Source organism: Dromaius novaehollandiae, chromosome 9 (genome assembly GCF_036370855.1).
Source record: "Dromaius novaehollandiae isolate bDroNov1 chromosome 9, bDroNov1.hap1, whole genome shotgun sequence".
In the NCBI taxonomy this organism is placed as follows: Eukaryota; Metazoa; Chordata; class Aves; order Casuariiformes; family Dromaiidae; genus Dromaius; species Dromaius novaehollandiae.
Window position 1 is genome coordinate 26473126 of NC_088106.1, and position 20245 is coordinate 26493370.

At 41.1% G+C, this 20245-nt stretch overlaps 1 protein-coding gene across 2 annotated transcripts; it reads right to left on the minus strand.

Moving 5' to 3' along the window:
- Nucleotides 1–14: 14 nt before the first annotated feature.
- Nucleotides 15–18555, minus strand: LOC112988924 (claudin-15-like). 2 transcript variants are annotated; one of them, XM_026109766.2, is made up of 6 exons: nucleotides 17775–18555; nucleotides 17068–17344; nucleotides 7911–8075; nucleotides 7678–7759; nucleotides 3272–3382; nucleotides 15–1873 (listed from the first exon to the last, which is right to left on the minus strand). In XM_026109766.2, the coding sequence occupies exons 2-6, from the start codon at nucleotides 17285–17287 to the stop codon at nucleotides 1774–1776; spliced, it is 678 nt and encodes a 225-aa protein (XP_025965551.2). In that variant the 5' UTR covers nucleotides 17288–17344; nucleotides 17775–18555; the 3' UTR covers nucleotides 15–1773. The 2 variants fall into 2 exon arrangements, with proteins under 2 accessions (XP_025965551.2, XP_025965552.2); XM_026109767.2 differs by lacking the exons at nucleotides 17068–17344; nucleotides 17775–18555 and adding an exon at nucleotides 12479–12891.
- Between the last annotated feature and the right edge of the window lie 1690 nt (nucleotides 18556–20245).

The window sequence follows — 20245 nt, forward strand, 5'->3', positions numbered from 1 at the left end:
AGTGAACAAAGGAATATGTTACTACATAGCAGTTTTATTCTACTCTTGTTTTTTAATTAAGCTTCACAGTGATATAAGTGGAAGAGCCGATGCAAGACCAAGGTCTGAATTTCTCTCTCACTTACTGGCTCATAATTAATGTTCATGAATGGGTGCAGCCTGATTGCTGAGTTTTCCTTACTTTCAACTATACCAAAATCACAAGATTATATATTATAAAAAAGAAAAAAAAAAAAAAAAAAAGAGGCCAGCATATGCAGATGGTGGTAAGGAGTTCAGCTCCCACCATGCAACTTAAATACCTTTTCTGCTTTTAAAAGTATCCTCCTAAATACCAAACGGATGATTTTTAAAAAGAGTTGTGACTGGGGCTGCAGGGGCAGGGGATGGGGGGACAACACTGGCAAGCTAAAAGCAATCTTCATTCCTTTTAGCATTACTTCTTCAGCTTAATAAGACCTATCAATGCCCAAATTTATGCCTTAATGTGGCTGTATACAAGTCAGCTGCATTTGTATGCACGCAGCATGGCTAAAGGGTTTCTGCTAGGTCAAGTTGCCCTGTTGAACTTATCTATTAGGGCATCAGGGAAGATGCATAACTGTTCTAAATCAGCCTGCATTTACATTTTTGCCATAAGACATTACGATTAGACAGAAGTACAGATGTGTTTTGTTGAACTGTTTTAATACATTTGCGATTTAAAAGTGACAAGTTATGAAAGCCGTGTGTGTACAGCGTGAAATTCCATCCCACATTGCTCAGAGTCGGTATTAAGGAAAGTCAGCTCACCTCCGGTGTCTAAGTGCTTGCCTCATGCAAAATACCTGTCCCCAGCAGCAGGGCGGTTTAAGAAAGAAATTGTAATGACTGAACAAGGATGGAGACTAAAGCCCCTGCGCATTTACTTGAATTAAATGATTCACGTGCAACAGAAGTTTCTAAAGTTAAAGACTGATCAAAGTTAAAAATAGAATCATTTTAAAATCTCAAAAAACAGAAATAAAAATCTAAAATTGGGAATATCTTCTTAGTTATCTGAAGGCCCACGCTCATCAGATGGTTTCTCCACTCCCACCTGTGTTTGGGTCCTTCTATATCATTCATCTTTGGCATCGTCATTTCATCCAACAAGGAATTTGCTGCAGTTCCGCAGGTTTAGAGGTGAGTGGTTGTTTTGCAGGGATTTTTTTTTTTTAAAGTTTTTATAAATCATCCTGACTAGCATACATAACGTGAATTTCAGTATAATGTGAGCCTTCAAGCAGAGTATATTTACTATATCTTTATTAATGGCCATGATACTGCTCACTAAAAAATCCTATATTTCAGTGAATCAGTGGAATAAGGCTTATTTACCATCAAAAGCTAAAGCATCTAAACAAAAATAGAAAGTGAACCATTAATGAAAATACAATACATTCCTAACAGTGAGCCATATTAACCTGCAGTCAGCTACAGCATATCTGTTCCACACTTTTGAGTTAGCCAAAATATAAAACCATTGCTCTTGATTTGTCACGATATATCAGACACTGTGGCTGAATTTTACACCAGGCTTCTTAGCGTGCAGAAAAATCTTCATGCCACAGGCTTTCACGTCACATCATTTTCTGTAGAAGCCTATTTCCATTTTAAAACCATTCCCAGAAGGAGGTATTAAAATGTGTATCATCTCCAAATTAAGATGAAAGCTTGCGCCTTGGAACTAGGTCACTTTTTTTGAGTTCATAAACTACTAACATTGCAAGGAATGTAAAAAAAAGTGTGAGTTTAGACATACTCCTTCGTGCTTGTGATTGCCTCAGAGTTTTTGGTGTAAATGTGCTGCTGAGGAACGGCCTGGCCTACAGAATAGCCATATTTGCTGCCACTGTAAATGAAGAAAAAAAAGATACGGAATAGTTAGGATTGCACACACTTCTACCATTTCAGATACTGAGGAGGGTGCTCATTTAGGGCTGTAGCCAATCCACTGCTGGTAGATACTTCACACAGGTGCAGAAACTGGCGGACTCATGCTCTTGCCTGTCCTGCAGTGAAGAGGAAGAGCTGGGCTCCTCGGTGGGAGGCCCTCGGGCTGTTAACCAGGGACAGCCTCGGCTCCCAGCTTACACGTGCTCTTCTTCGAGGCCTGGTAGTCACCGGGCTACAGCAGGAGCAAATCGAGACCTGAATGCACCAAGAATGTGCAAGCTGCAGTTCTTAGTACAGGAATCAAGATGGTGAGAAAGGAAGACAGAAGCATCTGGAGTCTAACCAACCCCTTCATCTGTCCTTCAGCATGTGGAACTTTTATTGTCTGCACCAGTTTTACCTGAGTTTCAATAGATTTCAATATATTTGGTACTTTGTGGCAAGGTAGGGTGAGTTGGATCAAAAGTCCAAAGTGGTTGATGAAATATTACCATAAAACTCAAATGACATCAGTTTAGGCTCAATATGCAATGGAGTATCAGAGGAATACTCTCCCTGATTAGCTGTTTTGGCATAACTTTCCTCAGGTTAAATACAACAGCAGTGAGGATGTGTTTCCTTCTGTGTTAACATCCTCTTAACTAACTTTGGAGAGTACATCCTCCAAGCCTTTTGGGTTGTTCCAGCTAAAGCACTGCTATTTTTTACAATGTCATCCCACTTCTTGAGACAGGGACATTCTATATGTACGAATAATTTAAAGTGGAAAAAAAAATCAGGCAAGAATAAATATGGAGGTCAGAAATCTTTTTTTCTTTTTTTTTCTGATTTGATGCACAACAAAGCATTCCATAAGAAACAAGAAAAAAATCATAGGCTTCTAACAGTCTATATTTTTGGAGGAAAATGTGATGACATTTTCATCAAATTAAACGTGGCATTTGATTATTTTAATAGTAGCAAGCATTGCAGAAGAACTTAATTATAATACACTATAGTTTTAATATACTTTTCTTTTAGCAAAACAAAGGATAGTTTGCTCTTTGACCGCATGCTTTTATCATACAGATTTTAGCAGCATCAACAGTACCTGGAATTATAAAAGACTAGTAATAGATGACTGCTGATTGTGACGTATCAAAAGTGCAGTATTTGGGGGGGGGGGGTACAAGTATTTGGTACAAGCCTGTGATGCCTCATAGCACTGAATTAGTAGTTACAGTTTCCTGTTTGGACTTAATACGGCTGCAGCTTTATACTGGGGTGAGGGAGAGAGAATAGTATACAGATAGAAAATGGGTATTACTAGCATATAATTAACAGTTGCTATTTCAACTGACAAATTCAAAGTTACCTGTATTTCCCACTTGTATTCCTTTTGCACGAACAGGTCAGGAAGATCCCACCAAGCATATAAAGAATAGCTCCGGCCCAGCCTAAGTACAAAGCATCTCCTAGTTCATACCTGAAACATAAAATCTTTCATGGAAGCAGCATGTAACAGAATCACATAGAGACATTTTAGACATTTCTCTGCTCTTATACTATATGGTGTGATACCAGATGCGGTTACTTCAGACGGAGCCATAAGGTGCATGAATCATGCAAACAAATGCCATTCTGGGAAGCAAGCAGGTAACTGAAAGGTACTTCAGGAAAAGAGACCCATTTCCGTCTCTGTTCAGTAAAACTCTTAAGTATATATTTAAGTGCACTGCTAAATCAGTGACAGACCAGAAAGTGATAAGCAACCATAAAGATAAGTAGCAATAAATAACTGTGTTCATTCAGTAAATTGTTGGTCATAAAGGAGAGAGGGTGACTCTAAGAACAGAATCCATCTAAAGCAATCACTTTGAATAGTTCAAAAGGAAAATGGAAAAAGAAAAGCTATATGCGTATTCATTTGCATTTGCTGAATTCCGGATTAGCTGTCTGACCATTACTCATTAATCCCCTTAATTAATCCTGCCTCTACAGGTCTTAACTGACTGAGGTTCTTAAGAACCAAACCCAGGACAAGGGTGACCAGCTGCTGACGAACTTTAGATATTACCATTCCATCGAGTACTTGGATAGAGCACACGCTAAATATAAGTACATGTGAAGGACGCACACAAGAGAGGAACTCTGTTGTACCTTAGGTATCTCAGTCCACAGGGGTAAAACAACATCACAGCTATAGTTCTTGCTCAAACATAAAAACTTCCATTTTCCTCTTTTTTTTGTCAAACTCCTGCCAGATGGTAGCAGGTTCAATCATGCCTACTCTTCTGGTCAAGATTCTTTATGAGTGATTTTCTTGGACTGGGGGATTTCCTGAAGGGTCTTGTTCTATACAGCAAAATGGGGAACTATTCTTGTTCATCCTGGGATCACTCATAAATGTCTTTCAGCAACAGAGAGTAACTGGTAATAACTTAACAAAAAAATCAGCAAGGACAGAGCGCTGAATATTCTTGGGGATTTTAAGTTTGCTGTAAGACTACACAGAAAACAATTACTCCTTCCTGATTTTCCTACCAGAACGGAAAATCTAGCCCTATACAAACAGCTGTTTATAGGCGACTTAGCAATCATGTCCATAGAAAACTAATTTCTGTGGTCAACTATTTCTCATGACACAGATAGAGAGGTCTGAATCATTCAGCTCCAGCAAGTGACTTCAGTGCCACAGCTATTAGCAAGGGCAAGGTGAGTCTCACGGCCTGTGTGGAAGGTATGCTGAAACCTGAAAAGTGCATTTATTTTCTTGCTATCTGTAAAAATAAAATCATTATTTGAGATTATCAGTGCTCCTGATTGCAGAGCTGGTTGTTAGCAGGAATGTTTTGGTGGTTCCTAGGAGGTCACTCCTCGCCGTGCTCCCATCACACAGCGGAGCCCGAGCAGAGCTCAGGTCCCCACTGCACTGGGCACCGTGCAAACACAGAGCAAAGGACACTTATCAGCTCAAATGGCACTCAAGAAGTGGGGGGAAAAAACGCTGGAGGAATAGTAAGGAACAGGAGAATTAAGGTTTCCTTCACTGTTGTATGCAAGTTTCTGTAAGAACTAACAGTAAAACTAACTTATTTGCTGAATGTAGAAAAACATGCAGTCCAAAAAAACAGATTTGCCAGTTTGATAAGTATGATGATCAATACTGGCCTGTAATTGAATTAAAATAAGCCCTTCTCACTGAGTCCAAGGGGAATAAACTTACTCAAGAGACCACAGTATGCCTGCCTTTACAAATGAACAAAGTTACTTCACCAAGAGCTGCTGCCTAAAACAATAGTTTTAAACATCAAGTTTAGATACACCAAAAGTTCTCTTTAGCTACTGAACACAAAAAAACTGGTAACTGATTAACATGCATTGATGCTGGAGCCCCGCAGCAACGGCAGATAACTATAAAACTCCCTAACTAGTCTACTGACTGGAATTCCTTATCATCAGTCATTTAGGCCCTCTAACGCATTTATTGCCCCTCAGATAATTCTCTCAAGGGGACAGAAAACATTTAAAAAAATGTCTTAACCAGCGCAATTTCTTTGTAACTGCTTGTTTGGTAAGGTAAGGACAACTTAAAAACATCAAAAGTAATTGCTTAAAGTACTTTGATTCGTAACAAAGCACTGCACCTCTGACCTCTCAGTACTGATCCTCAAGGGGAACCTATAAAACAATTCAAATATGATCCTGGGATCTAAAGATTTATAGTTCTACTGATCTAAAAACTACAGACTTGGTAGAGGTACCGGCACGTTATATACCTTCCCTCTCCCTCTGAGCAGCTCTTTCATGTTCCACAGACAATGTATTATTTGTCTCCTTCTCCCTTTCCCCCTCTCCAAAGAAACCACCCAGTCACCTCTACCCTTGCTACCAACTGATAAACTTATTGCCCAAGATAAGCTGTCCTCAGCTGGCATTTAGTTTTGAAGATCGTTGCTTCTCTATCAGACAAGAATACAGGTTTTCCTTCCTCTAAGCTTGTTTATGCTCAACTCTATGAGGTGATACTCCCACAAACTTTGACACATTTTAATTCATAAGGCAGACAAATGTTGAGCTGCTAATATATGGCAAAAAATATTTACTGAACTTCTTTAAGGTAAGTGGGACACTTGAGTAACATTCTTCAGCTACCTGCAGGTCACTGCTACTCAGTTTGAGTTGGTTTCTATATTGTTTTTACATTTCTTCGTGAGAGTCAATTAAGTCTACATCACAATGCTATGAAGAAGAAAAGGTGAAAGTCTAAAATATCTTTGGTATTTAGACTGAGGGGTACAGAACTCTAGCTATTGGCTAGAATTTTGCAAGCTATTTGCATCTAGCTCTAGATGTTTGTGTATCTGAGGCATGTAAACATCTCACACTCCTCCCAAAAGGAGCAGCGGCAGAGGTAAAAATTAGAAAATGCCCATTCAAAAAGTGAACAAACAGATGGTAGCGGCTGCTGGTACCATGGCCTTCCCAGAAACAGGAGTCACCCTGTCAACAAAGAGCAATAAATGATGGAGCGAGCAGGCACTGATGATGAAGGACCTGAAGGGGAAAGAACGCAATATATATTTGATGCCAAAGAAGAAGCAGCCATGAAAAAATGACCTATTCTAAGTGACAGCCAAGAACAATCTTCCTCCCAGTCTTCCTAATGGACAGGAATGTGGAAAGCGGCATTCATCAAGGTGACATAAATATCAGTTCCTGCAGCTGATGCACAAGGTGAAAAATGTAATTGGATGAGAAATGTGCGAGGTTCGTTGTGCCGAAAGGTTCTGCAGGAGGCACAGAACGGGATTCACCTCACCCAAAGGCAGCAGGCGACAAGCTCGCTGCCTACCCGCTTACGGCAGCTGCATTAGCTCCGTCTGGGGCTGGCACGGAGAGACAGGCACTTCTCTTAGCTCGCACTGCGTGTGCCTGTCTCTCCACCGACTGGAGACGGAGCCTGGATGAGTAACTTAGACTAGATGCCTAAACCTCAGACAGCTAAACTGAGGTGAAATGCATGCTCCCCTGAGAACAGCTCGGATGTAGGGACCTAGGGGGAGATGCAACATGAAGACGGTGTCCAAGATCATGGCCCCATGTAACAGAACAGTGGTATGGTACAGAGCGATGACAAAAGAGGGTTTTTTGGCTTTTTTTTTTCTTTTTTGCACTGTCCCCGAGGATTAAGCATTCTCATTTTCTCTTAAATCGTTTTGGGGAGAAACAGCCATGAGGAAAAGATTTCACATTAACATGAGAAAGCTCTGGAATAGCATAATAATTCTACCACTTGTTCACTTATTCTGTATTTCACCTCCCTCTACAAGATCAGGGTACCTGTACAGAGGAGGCACAAATATTAGGGGGAGGCACTCTGAATTAGACAAAGAGCCAGGCAAGAAGGAGGGAACCATTTTGGATCAAGTTCAGTCGCAGATGAAGAAAATTTCTTGCTGGGAAGGCCCTGTGCACCATTAATTTCAGTTCTACATTTTGCAGAAAATGATCACAGATTGCTAATATAATGGAGTACTCCATGCCGATGATCCAAGACAAATTTGGGAAACATTCACTAACCCAGCCAGAGGAGACCTTTCCTTCCTCCCCACCAAAGGAAAAAATCTCTGAGGTGAAAAGTTGCCCTGAAGAGAGACTTGTCCATCCACAGGACTGGACAAGGGGCCCACGCAGGGTGTGAAACCCTGGAGCAGCTGGCCTTAGTGCTGCCACCTTCAAAACACGAAACAGTTTGCTACAGCAGATCTATTAACTTACTTGGTTCCAGTATGCAATGGGTCAAAGAACTGAGCCGTAACCGTCGCAGCATACCAAGAAACAGCCACCAGGGAACAGAGACCTACCAAAAAAATGTTAAAGCGGCACAAAAGTGAGTGATTCCTTTGAGGGTCGTGCAGCTTTAAACCATGAATAAATGTTCATTTCATTTAGTCTAGTTAAGAAAGCAATACAAAGTACTGATAGCATTCTTATTTCAGCTTCAATATTACCTCCTAAAATATAGATAAATCCTCCTGTGACAGCAAACTTCACTTTTCCATCTTCATTATTCAATCCAATACGTGTGCACTTTAAACCAAGCAGCGAGAGCACCGTAGCTATGAATCCCAAAAGGATGGAAATAATCATCAGGGCACGGCATGCCTGAACATGAACTGCGTAAGAGAGGAAAAAGAAAAAAAGTATCAGGATCTACACAGAAATTAAGTCTATTCCAGAAAAAAAATAAATGATCAGTCAGAAAGTTAACAGGAACAGTAAGGAGTGAATCTTGTATGATTTTGTTGTCAGAGAAACATCAAAGACGTATGTTTATAGCTAAATTCAATCAGATTTCAATGCCAAACTACACTTGCACGTTATAGAAGCATTGGTAAACTCTGAAAAAAAATATAAAAAGCCCTTCATAGTTTATGTCTTCAAATCCTGTGAAAACAAGCAGTGGTATATATGGTCACTTATGGGAGCAGAAATAAGTCTCCTACCTAGGACTCTTGGTGATTTCCTTACAGTTATGAACGGCGTGCCCAGACTACCTTCAGCACGGGGCCCTGGTGCTGCCAGAGCAAGAGAAGAAAAGCCCTGGCCATGGGCTGCTTTGCTACTGCCAAAAGCAAGTGAAAGATGGGCAAGAACCTGATGGAGCTAGTGGGGCCTTCACGCTCTGAGTAGGGATATCAAGCGGGAGATGAGCTGGACGGCAGACCTGCAGAAGTCTTCTCGCATCCCTACACCTCCTTCTGCAGGGAGGTTAACGGTGGTGCGGTACTTTTGGGAATTTGGGACCATCTCCAGCAATATTTTCAAAGCTCTTTCTCTGCTTAGGCTGACAATTTTCCCTCTCTCAAGTTTCTGGTCTTCACACTTAGGTATCAGTCACACAAAAAATGGGGACAGATTATTAACCAGAAAAAGCAGGAAGATCAGAGAGGGACTTTGGACTCCCTAAAATGGTGCCCTGAATTTGGCAGGTTCTAGGTCTGACGACACTTTGGCAGCTTTTTTATGAGGTGATCACTTCCCAACACACTTTGGTCTAACAGGGGAGATTTTTGTAAGTTTTACTTCCTTCACAAAAAAAGATGCCAAGCGTCAGGGCTTGGCAGGGCTTGGCTCCTAGGCAGGTGTCCGAAGGGTCTGAGCCGGCCACGGCTAGCCAGTCACAGCACCCGGGCTGGCCCTCGCGCACACGCTCCCTGATGGCCTTCCCGTGCTGCACGGTAACCTGTGCTGTGGCTCGGTATCGGAGTGAGCCAGCTAGTTCTCCAGAAAATGAAATTCAGGCACAGAAACAAAAGGAGAAGTGATGGATTCACACTCACACTCAGTTGTCTGACTATGGCTTTATTCAGCTTGAGAGTATTGGTCCTGTGAGCCTGGGCAGGGACCAAAGACAGCTACACGTAGTCATGAGGTAAGTACAATGAGGCATGAAAGGGTAGTAGTGTTTGAGGAATTAATGCTATAATAAACATCAATTTAAAAAATTTCTGGAAAAAAAACAGACAATGATAAAAGGGGAAACGCGCCCCCAAGGTACCATCAACAGTTTAAGGGTTTTGCCTGCAGAAGATAAGAGTTTGGACATGCACTCAGCATCAGCATTGCTTTCTCGTTTGGGTCATATGCCACATCAGCAGCAGGGATCCAGCAAGTTATGGTTCAGCTCTTTGGAAATCCTACAGTATTAAACAGGACTCCCCATCTCTTTCGAGGGCCCTAAAGCTACCCTCAGGCTAACTGCTTGCAATCCAGTGGCTATATTAATAGAAAAGCTTTCATGCTTTATCCTCTTCGTACCACAAAACAATAATCTCAACAGCCTTAACTGAGCAGCTCATTTCACAGTCTAGAAACCTCACCTTTCTGTTGTCTTTTTCTTATAAAATGAGCTTATTGAACAAAATACAAGTCAATTGGTTTTATTAATCAAAACTAATTGTAAGAAGTGATGCTAAATCTCACCATTGGAAGAAACACCCATGGAACCTTAAAAAGAAGAAAAGAGTTTAAAAGGCATTTGGCAGCTAACTGCTTTATATCAAATGTTTGATCTCCCAGTTGTGACTAGATATATAGTGCTAACTATACCAGGTAGTCAGACATTGCTTTAGTCTTATGCAATATTGCTTTAAAAAGGTCCACATTGCACACATTTGTGATCTTAAAAATCTCTAAAAGTTTAAATCATATTGTGAACATCCCAGTCTTAATTGATTCAGCATCTGTGGTCTCGACATTTCTTTACCTACTTCACAGTTAGTTTGGGGAAATATCCATACAAAGAACACTCTAACCTTTGGCTATCCAAGTGCTAGGCATGTGCCTGAATAATATTTAACGATCACCAAAAAAAAATCTGCTTCCTGAATAAATTGAAATCTAAATCCTATAGAATACTTCTCTCACACATAAAGGTTTATAAAGCTTTGGATTGTCTGTGACAGACATCCAAGGATGAAGAAAGTACCTCATTCTATAAAAGAAGAGGTAAAAATGATATACTAAGCTAATGGCCAGCTGAATTCAAAAGCTGTAAATCTGTTTAAAAGAGCCAAGCCTGATATTCTCCACACACAAAGGAGAAATCAGAGTCATTCCACAGAGCTATCGATGCCAAAGAGGAAACCGTTACGGTAAATCTTTATGGCCATGCTTACGGCCTTTATGAGCAGCCATAACACCCCATGAACAAAGACACCTTTTTTTTTAATAACCTCTGGCATCTTCTGTTGTCACAGTTGCAGCTAAGTTTCTTAAAAGCAGTCTGAAACACACCTAAACTGTTCAATGATTGTTCTTCAGTCTGCCTGGCCTCATATCTGCAGATGCATCGCTAACAACCCCACCTTCTTCCTCTTTCCTGATTTGGCGAACTATCTTCTTGACTTTTTCTAAACTTCAGTGTCCCCTAACTTGTTGCTTTTGATTTTACTCAATTTTTCTTTCTAAAACTTTTTCTTCCCTACAATTCTGCAAGCCGCTTTTTTAGCCTTCCTTTTCCCCTGTCTGTACCCCCAAATATACTGCCGTCTTCTCAAGTAACGAGAGTAACTGATGTCTTGTTCAGCTGCATGGAAGTTAATCTTCAAACAGTGACTTTCAGAGCCTGGCCGGTTAATGCACTTGCTGCCTGCCCTTGTCCTCCCCTTCCTCTGACCCCGTGTTGCTGCCGGCAGCTCCCCAGGAGCCTGGCTGCTTGCTTTCCCTTCCCTTCGGCTATAGCCTACCCACTCACGCTGCTCCTGTGCCTCCACCAGCAGCTCTGTGACCCTGCCCAGATGCGGCCAGGCGCCCACGTCTCCCACGCTCAGGGGTCACGTCCCATGTGGATACCACCACGACAAGATGCTGCACAGGGCCAGCAACAGTATGGACTCAACCAGCCCCTCCAGGGGCTTTGCATGAGCCAAATGGGACCTCGCCTAAGTGCTCTGCAGAGGAAAAGCAGATGGACAATATCCTGCTCTTGCTGAGCCTAACGAATTTATATAGGGTATCTTTTATGTTCCTCTTAATACACACATGCAGTTTAATACCATTTGTTAGTTAACACTGAAAAATTAAAAGAACGGATTATTCCCTAAGCACTGGACACAGCTATGCAGCTTCCCAGTGTTTCTATGCCCCTTTCAGAGCCGGTCAATAACATCGATTGATTTCAGGCTGAGCAAGAGAGAGAGGAGAAAAATCACCTCCTTAATTCTGACTAATCCTATGTTACACACTCTCCACAACAGGAGTATCCTCCTTCCTCATTACTTCAACCACCTCCCAGTGCGGATACAACTAATAGGGAAGACATTCTTATTCTGAGATGAGTATCTACAGACATTCAAGATTAATAAAAACTAGGTTACCTGTCTATAAAGCTACTTACTATGTGCAGAATATTGCCTTAAACATTTGAGGACAATCCACAATACTACTGAAAACTGATACATAGCCCAGGAAACAGCATCAAAATCTAACTCTAAATTTGCTGATATTTAGAACCACCTCCAACAAGATGTTAGTTACCAGCTTCTGGCAGATAAATTAATTTAAAACATATCCCCATTTTATTTCTTCCATTATGTATGAGTCTCAGTCTCAACATGCCAGAAATACTAGCCACTTCTTCACTGTAAATACTATTTTTTTACCAAAGCATATGAGAAAACTCCAGATACAGTACATTGGCTGTCAAGTATTGCAAAAGAATGCCTATACAGTAATTCCAAATAAATAAGGATTTGTCATAAGACTTGTGCAATAAATCTTCCCACAAGATGCTAGCAAAGAGATGACACAATATTTAAAATGCCTACTAAAGTAAATGCTTAATCAAGTGACTTCATTTGCCTTATTTTATAGCCTTATTTTATAGCTTTTCCTAATGTGTTTGACATATTCTGTTGCTTAAAGAAGGTGTTTTTTACTGTAGCCCACAAATTCTTTGTTGGCCAAAAAGTCAATGTTGTTTTCCAATACTACCAGATGACCAAAACAAAAATCTTACTACTTCCTTCCAACAAAACCTTCACCAATATAGTCAAGTCTGAGCAAAGCCACATACCAGGCAGCGCAAATATAGAGTCAAAGTCTCTGCAGTTGGACACGCCAGTGCTGTCTTCTGCACAGCTCTTCCAGAGGTTTTCAAATAATGTAGACGTCGTGATCACACTACCATACGTACTGGAGATTTTCCAGTAATTATGCGGCAAAGTAGCGCCAATAAGTGTCCATCCACCCAAACACAGAAGAAACCCAGCAATTTCCAAAGCAGCAGACATGCTTGTGAGTAGTAGCAGTTAATACCCCTATAATTAGATTGTAACCAGGTGAATGAAAAACGTGTCTTCTTTCAGAAGCCTCCTTGCTGTTTTATCTCTGGCTTTCACTCCAAAATGAGGCTACCTTTGCTCTTTGCTCAGCCCCAGAGATAAGGCTTCCAGGGTATGACAATAAGAAGTGGGAACAGTTTATGACAGGCATTAGTGTTTTTTAAACTACTGCCAATATTAATGAGAAGTGACAAAAGAAGCCTATTCTTAACCCCAGCCTATAAAGTCCCGCCAGTATGCTTACACACGATTTTGTCAGAGTGATGATCGTGGCAAATATTTTATCTCTGTCTCTCCTTCTCTCAAATCGATTACAGTTTACATAGGAAATGTACACCGAAACTGCTTGTAATTTGCTGTCTGATATCAAATCAACTCAAGCTTTGTTGTGTTATTTTCTTCATGGCAAAACTCCTCTAGAAACTTCCAAGTAGGAAGTTTCATAGAAGATTTAGCACATTTTTAGAATTATGGTCATAAGTAAACCAAGAGTAGCCTCTAGCTTAGCTAAAATGGACAGCAGCTGTACTGCGAGCTTATTTCAGGAATGTTAAGTTTGTGGATAACTGATTTTCATTAATATTTTACCGTCTATTGATCCATAGTTAAACTGATGCACTCCTAAAACATAGTCCCATGTATACTGGAATGCAGCCATGACAACGACACCTATCAGCTGATTGCATGTTTATCAGAGGTTATTTATATTCGTATAAAAAAATCTATTCTAGACAAAGTAGAGCTGTATAAACTTGCTTTTGCCCTTAACTATATGCAATCATAGACTCATTTCACATCACCCACTAATTTTAATACCTTAAATGACTTGTGTATGTAAATAGGGTTAACCTTCTCTCACAGTGGTAACCTGCTCTTATGCCCAGGAACTGGAGCCACAGTTTCTTCAGAAAATAGCTATGCTATGATGCAGCACAGCCGCAGAGTCGTGGCATTACACAGTGTTTACATAAGGACTACCAAAAGGATCATTTATTGTGAGAGCCTCAGCTTGCTCATAACAGATATATCTGGTTTTCCAGATTCACTGGTCATTTTGAGCCTGTGCTGAAGACGACCAGGTTTTGGTTGCACAAGGACACTGCAATGCCACTGTGGCCGTTTTTGCCCCCTTGGCAACCAGGAGGAGCTTCACCATTGACTTAAATAAGAACAGATTTGGCAGCACAGCCAGTATGATCATGTGCAGCCCTGTACTTGTGATTTTTTAAAGAAACTGGATGGTGATGTGGTAAGAATTCATCTTCTAAGGACACTTCTACAGAATCCTCTCCTTCTGCTAGGAAAAGGTCACTGCAATTTGAAAATGATGGCACAGTAAAATGAATACACTGAAGCATCAGCATCCCCTTAAAAGCTCTTCAAAGAGTTTCCAATTAATTTATCCATACACAGGTGTTACTCTGGCAACCTCGGAGATCAGTTCTGCTTACAGGAATTTCAAAGTTGAGTTTAGCTGGGAACCTGAACCAAGTGTCCCCAGATTTTTCTATTGCGGCCACAAGTAGTTTTCATAAAGAATTTTTCTTTTCCTAATGGCTGTTAAGAAGGTTATTTTGATAGGCACTCATAAAGCACACATATAAGCAGAAAAGATTGAACTGCAGACCTGGAACACATGAGTTTTTCTCATATGGCACCATTTTAACCATTCCGTTAAGGAAATTACTGTACTTTAAGGGAAAAAGAAGTGTTGAAGAATATAGTACTGTTTTTTCACTAAATTTGGTAAACGGAGGCTATAGCCATAATAGCAAGTGCTACAGTGCAGCAGCATAGGCATCAGCAGAGTAAACCAGCTGGCGTTGATCGCCCCACATCAACACCACCTACAATCTGGGCATTTTACTTAGACTTGCTCTAATCTGGGCCGGTGACCTGAATGCCCATCACAGGTTGGCAGGCGTGCGGTGTGTTCCTGGGGCACATTTCCCTGCTTAGCTGCATCCACAAGGAATCCAGTTTGCACACTCCAAAAGCACTTCACAATGCAAACCAAGTGTGGTAACTAGGAATAATTGGAGGATTCACTACAAAAGGGTACACCTGATGCAAGTAAAATGCTAATGTAGATGCACCCAGATAGGTGATATATGACCTTGGAGAGAAATTGCTAATAGCCCTCTCTTAGTTTAAGTTAAACAGATATTCAAAAACCGGAGCATACCTGCATATAATACGGCTGAGAGGGTTTACAGGCAGAAAAAAATGTATTTTTAATCAAATCAAGCAGTAGAGTCGGAAGAAAATTACTCAGAGAATTAGCACCTTAATGTTTGATCAACACAAGCTGTATCTTTCTGATCTCTGTCACTTCTGTGGATTTGTTCAAGACCACGCGGTAAGGAGAGGAGCAGCCCTGCGACACACGGCGATTCCTCCCCGAGCAGCCGTACCAAGCGTCCGTTAGGTGGCAGGAAGGATCCTTTGCAGTTTCTAGGACAAGCAGCCCTTTGCGCGCTGCAGCCGTCTAGCAGAGCCCTGCTGACCAGGGATCCTCTCCTGCGATTTGGGGAGGGGTTCACAGGAAGGGACTGAAGAGAAGGACATGGGGAAGAAATGGCTTCAGCTGACCAGGAAATTACCTTTTTCTAGTGGCACTTGGATGCTTGTCCTGGCCATGGAGACATGCAGACGCTGAATGTGGGACAGCCACCCTCCCTTGTGCAGTTTCAGTACAGCCAACATGGAAAGACACTACGCTCAGTGGCAGGGTTTGAACGGCTGCCTGCTCAGTCTGCTGCTTTTCTGTGTCTGCTATGACTTTTCATCAGGTGAGGCCACTGATATGTTTACTTGCTTTCAGAAAGAGCACTGTTTCTCCCTGTTAGGTGAGCCCACGTGCAGCTGCCACGCTGTCTTACAAGCCATACCCATCTCGCTATGGCATATGAGCACTGAAGGACCATCGGTCCCGTCTCACCACTCTGATTTCCAGAAATCAGATCTAGGTTTCTAAGTGAAATTTGGGCCTCCTGGTATCCGCACACAGGATGTCCTGGAGAGGAGTGTTCTCCTACCGGGTATCTGCACAACTGAAACAGAACGGTATGAAACGCTGACGTTGCCTCCGACTTACCTGAGTGGAGTTACTAAAGTACTTGGAATGATACAATTAGCCTCCTTCTGAGGCTACAAAATTGGACTCATTTCGGATGCTGAATACTTATTCTCAACCTGGCACCATCATTAAGAAAGTAGATGAGGCCACAAGACTCAGGGGCCTGAGCTGAATCTTGAGAGTTTTCAGGCAGTCGTGTTTTAGAAATCTGCCTTGCAGTTAGGAAGTTCTGACTTCACTGGAGCCCACATCTGTGTCAAGAAAAACAAACCTTCATAGCCTGTGAGACGTGATATTTGTAAGACCAGCATCCAGGTTTAAGCAAAGCACAGCAAGAATAAATCAGCTGGAAAAATCCAGAAAAAAAGTCCAGAAAACCAGCAATGACAATCGGGGATCTACAAAACAAGGAACATTTGAAGATACGGTTCCATGGCAATATAACTAATAAAGTGACTGCACAATATAGAAAGTTGAAAAACAGTAAATGGAACGTTCTGTTTAAGACAGAAATCTTACCAAAACACCAGTTTTCAAAGGCTATACTGCAACTGCTTCTCTGCTCAATTTTTTGAGGAAAGCACTTAAATACATCAGTCCTTCCTGGTCCTTTACCACAAAAAGGGTGTTTAACAGAAAAATATAAAAAGAGCAGAATAATCCAAGCAAAATAATTTCCAGTCCCTAGAAAGACAACTCTTCTTTTGCTATTTGCAGATAAGTTACCATGCTAGCTTAGAAAACATAGAAGCATTACTCGTACAGACACATTTTAAATTAAGCTGGCCACCTTTGAGGAATACTAGAACAAATATGCAGACTTAGCATAAATTATCAAACAAGTTTTGGAATATCTGAAAAATTCTGTCTTGTGGCAAAGCACACACAAGCACCGACACTCATTGACGTCTGATCTGCTTGTAGCTAAGAACGAGCCTGGGTAAAATGATAATTTTTCCTCCAAAATCAATCAAAAAATCGCAGACTCATTGCATATCATTCATACTTCTATTCCAACACAACACAGATGGCAACAAAGCAACAGTAAGTACTGAGCTGAATGGCAGGGTAAAGCGCATGGATTTCACTAAGGCCATTTTAGCCTGTCTGCAGGTAAAAAAAGGACAAATCCTGTCTATACTAGTACCTCTGTAGCAACTGCAACTGAGCTAATAGGCTCTCTCAAAAGAAGGAATAAAATTACATCCCTAGATTTTATATAAGTATGCCACACAAACTTACTGTCTGAACTCAACATGTAGAAAAAATTCTTGCACTGTACTGTTCCCAAAGCAGCAACTGTGCACTCCATCCAGAGACCTTCCGAAACCCAGTCTGCAGGAACTAACACGGCTGCGGTGCTGGAAACTGTCCATCTGTTGGACATGGTCGTGACAAGTACCATGGTGAATCCTGCCAAAGCCAGCAGCAACGCACAAGATTGTGGCAAAGATGATGCCATTCTCCCGACAGAAGTTAGTTTTCAAAGGAGCCTCCCAAGATTTCTGATGTTAGAAACCTATTGAAACAGTTTATATGCACACAATGGATGAATTTTTCTTTACACAAGTCACAAGCCTATCCTCTACATAAGCATCAAAAAGACCTGCCTACAAAATAATTTATCACGTAAGAACATTAGAGAACTGGAATCTAAATGTCATGAGGCAACTGGAATACTTAAATATTCTGACATCTGAGTATTTTCTTAGGAACACTTTTATCACAGTGTATGTTTACCATAAAAAAATCACAGCAAGGGAAAATCAGAAGACCCAGCTGAGGAATTATACTTTGAATTTGTAATCTTTCATCAGGTCTTAACTTTGCAAACTCAAAACTATTTTAAAATTAAAAATATCAAATACTAACATAAAGATAAATTATTCACCACCTGATTACAATGCCTATAGATACAAATTTAAAACAAAATAAATTTTGATACTCACGTTCACGCTATTTTTCTATCCATTTCATTCGCCCTCCTGCTAGACACTACTGTCAGCACTTTGTGAGGATCAGTTTGCTCAAACAGTTTTGCCCTCTTTAGGACCTTTCCCCCCATTCTAAAAATCAAGGCCCTGGGGCCAAAGCTCTCGCCAACTGTTGCACAAAAGCTCAGGCATGGCCTGTCACTACAGCAAAGTTTCAGTAAAATGGAAGTATAAAAAAACTACAATAATATCATGCAAGTCAGTAGGCAAAGATGCTCAGATTAATCTGGCAGTCACCAGCATATAATCTGCTTTGTTGGTGACCCATGCACTACCAGGCTCCCAGGCAAGACAGAAACATATTGCAATTTTCCTGATGACTGTTTTACTTGAAAGTTCTGTGTTGCACTTGTCACCAAGACACGACATTTTCGAGATAGGAGGCCAGCATTCATGTATGACAGGCAAACAATCCAAAGCAGGATTTGTTTTAGTATCTAGCCTATGCTGTGAAGAAATATTCAAGTTCTGCATTAAAAAAAGAATTCAGGCCTCATCTCTTAGAAATTAGTTCAAAACAACCACAACACCTGGAGAATTTGTTTGTACAAGGAAGCAGGATTAATTTTCATCCAATCCTTAAAAACACATATATTCCACTGTAAAAGTTTGATCTTGCATTGAGGAGGAAACACAAAATAAGAAGATTGAACTGTATGTGGTGCATCATCACCATGCGTAGGGCATATGTCAAAGTTGTAAATACAAAATTCTCATTAAAATTTAATAATTTAAAATATTGTAAGCTTAAAACTGAGGAAGCTTGGAAGTTAGATTAGACAAAAAAAAAAAAAAAAAAAAAAAAAACTACTGAACAATCTTCCTTACTCCCTGGCCCAAATTCAACCACTTTCTAAAGGGACAGCAAACAACATTGTAAGAGTCCTTCTCCCACCTTTAAAATGATTGTGCCATATTAGCTACTACCTATTAGTGGCATATAGCATCCGTGAGTTCCACGCTGTATGAGTGCTGCTCAAAAGAAGCATGCATGTGTGCTGAATTTAGGAGGTGAATTTTCAATTCGATGCATGCGGAAAATGTTACATGGCAAGGAAAATAAACTCGGAGGGCGCAGAGTACGAAGGACCAATTGAAAGGTGTTTTATTTCCCAGATCTTCTCAGAGAAGCAGGCAGAGAGGATCTCTAATATTTGGAAAGGAAAACATGAAGTGCTGGTCATTTGAATCCTGGAGGACCAGGGAAACATTTCTGGTGCCTCAGCAGGGATCAGGAGCGAGCCCAGCGATCCTCCCCCCATCAACTGGCCACCCCAGGTAGGAGCAGAGGCCTAGAGCTCTCCTGAAATGCAAGTCTCAGGCAGGTAAAACAACATCTGGTGGAAAAAAGGGGGAAGAGTTAGCTGTTTGTTTAAGCAAATTCATTTTCTTTTGAATTGTCTGAATTTCCTCGGCAGCATTCAAACACCTGCAAATCGCTGTCAGACAGACACCAGGCTAGTGAATTACATGGAAACGTGAAGGTGGGACTTAAAGCACCTCCCAAGGCAGGCGAGATGTTCCCGCTGGTGGAGATGCTGCAGCCCGTGACAGCTCTGTGCCGGGCTTTGCTGGTGTTGCTCTGCTCCTGCCGCGGTCTCCCCTGCCTCCGGGAGCCCTGCCCTGCCCTGCTCCTGGCAGCAAAACTCACGGGACAGTTCAGAGAAGGACCTCATCCTTCTGCGCTTCCCATCACTTGCCAGTCCCCACGAGACGGGGGTGCCGATTTCTTACTCCTCTTGTAATTTTAACGATAAAAATAACGCCAGTGAAATGTGTTGCTTTGACAGGGTAAGAATGCAGCTAATAGAAACCACCTGCAAAGGAGAAGTTTCCAAAAGCTAACAGTTTTTTCCTTCAGCTAGTACCACATACACCCTCCTCTTCAGCACTTGCTTTTACTAGCCACTTTGTATTTGCCCTGTTATAGAATGGATCTGATGGCCAAACTAGTAATAAATAGGCTTTGGGACTGTCCAAACAAGTTTGACCATAAAATAATAACAACAATTTTAAAAAAAACAGTCCACAGCATCATCTCCCTGCAATTGTACACACAGGCCATACATACCTGAGAGCTGTGATGTAACAAAAACAAGCCCCAGGGTGCAAAAAGAAAAGGGATGTGTCCTAACATTACAACCAAACGTATGCAGTCTGCCCGCAAGACAGGAAGGGTTAACAAAGAAAAATACTGGAGTCACTCAAACATGCAAATCACTCCTGATGAGGACTCTGGAAGGCTTTCAAATATCAGGAAGCAAAAATGAGTGATAAAAAACTCTAAACTATAAAGTTAAAACAAACCTTTTTATCTTTTTCATTTTGTTATATGGAAAAACAGAGGTAGAATATCAAGTACAACACTGCTTTCATTTCTATAAATATTTATGTATTTGCAAACACTCCCAACTCTGCTAATCCAT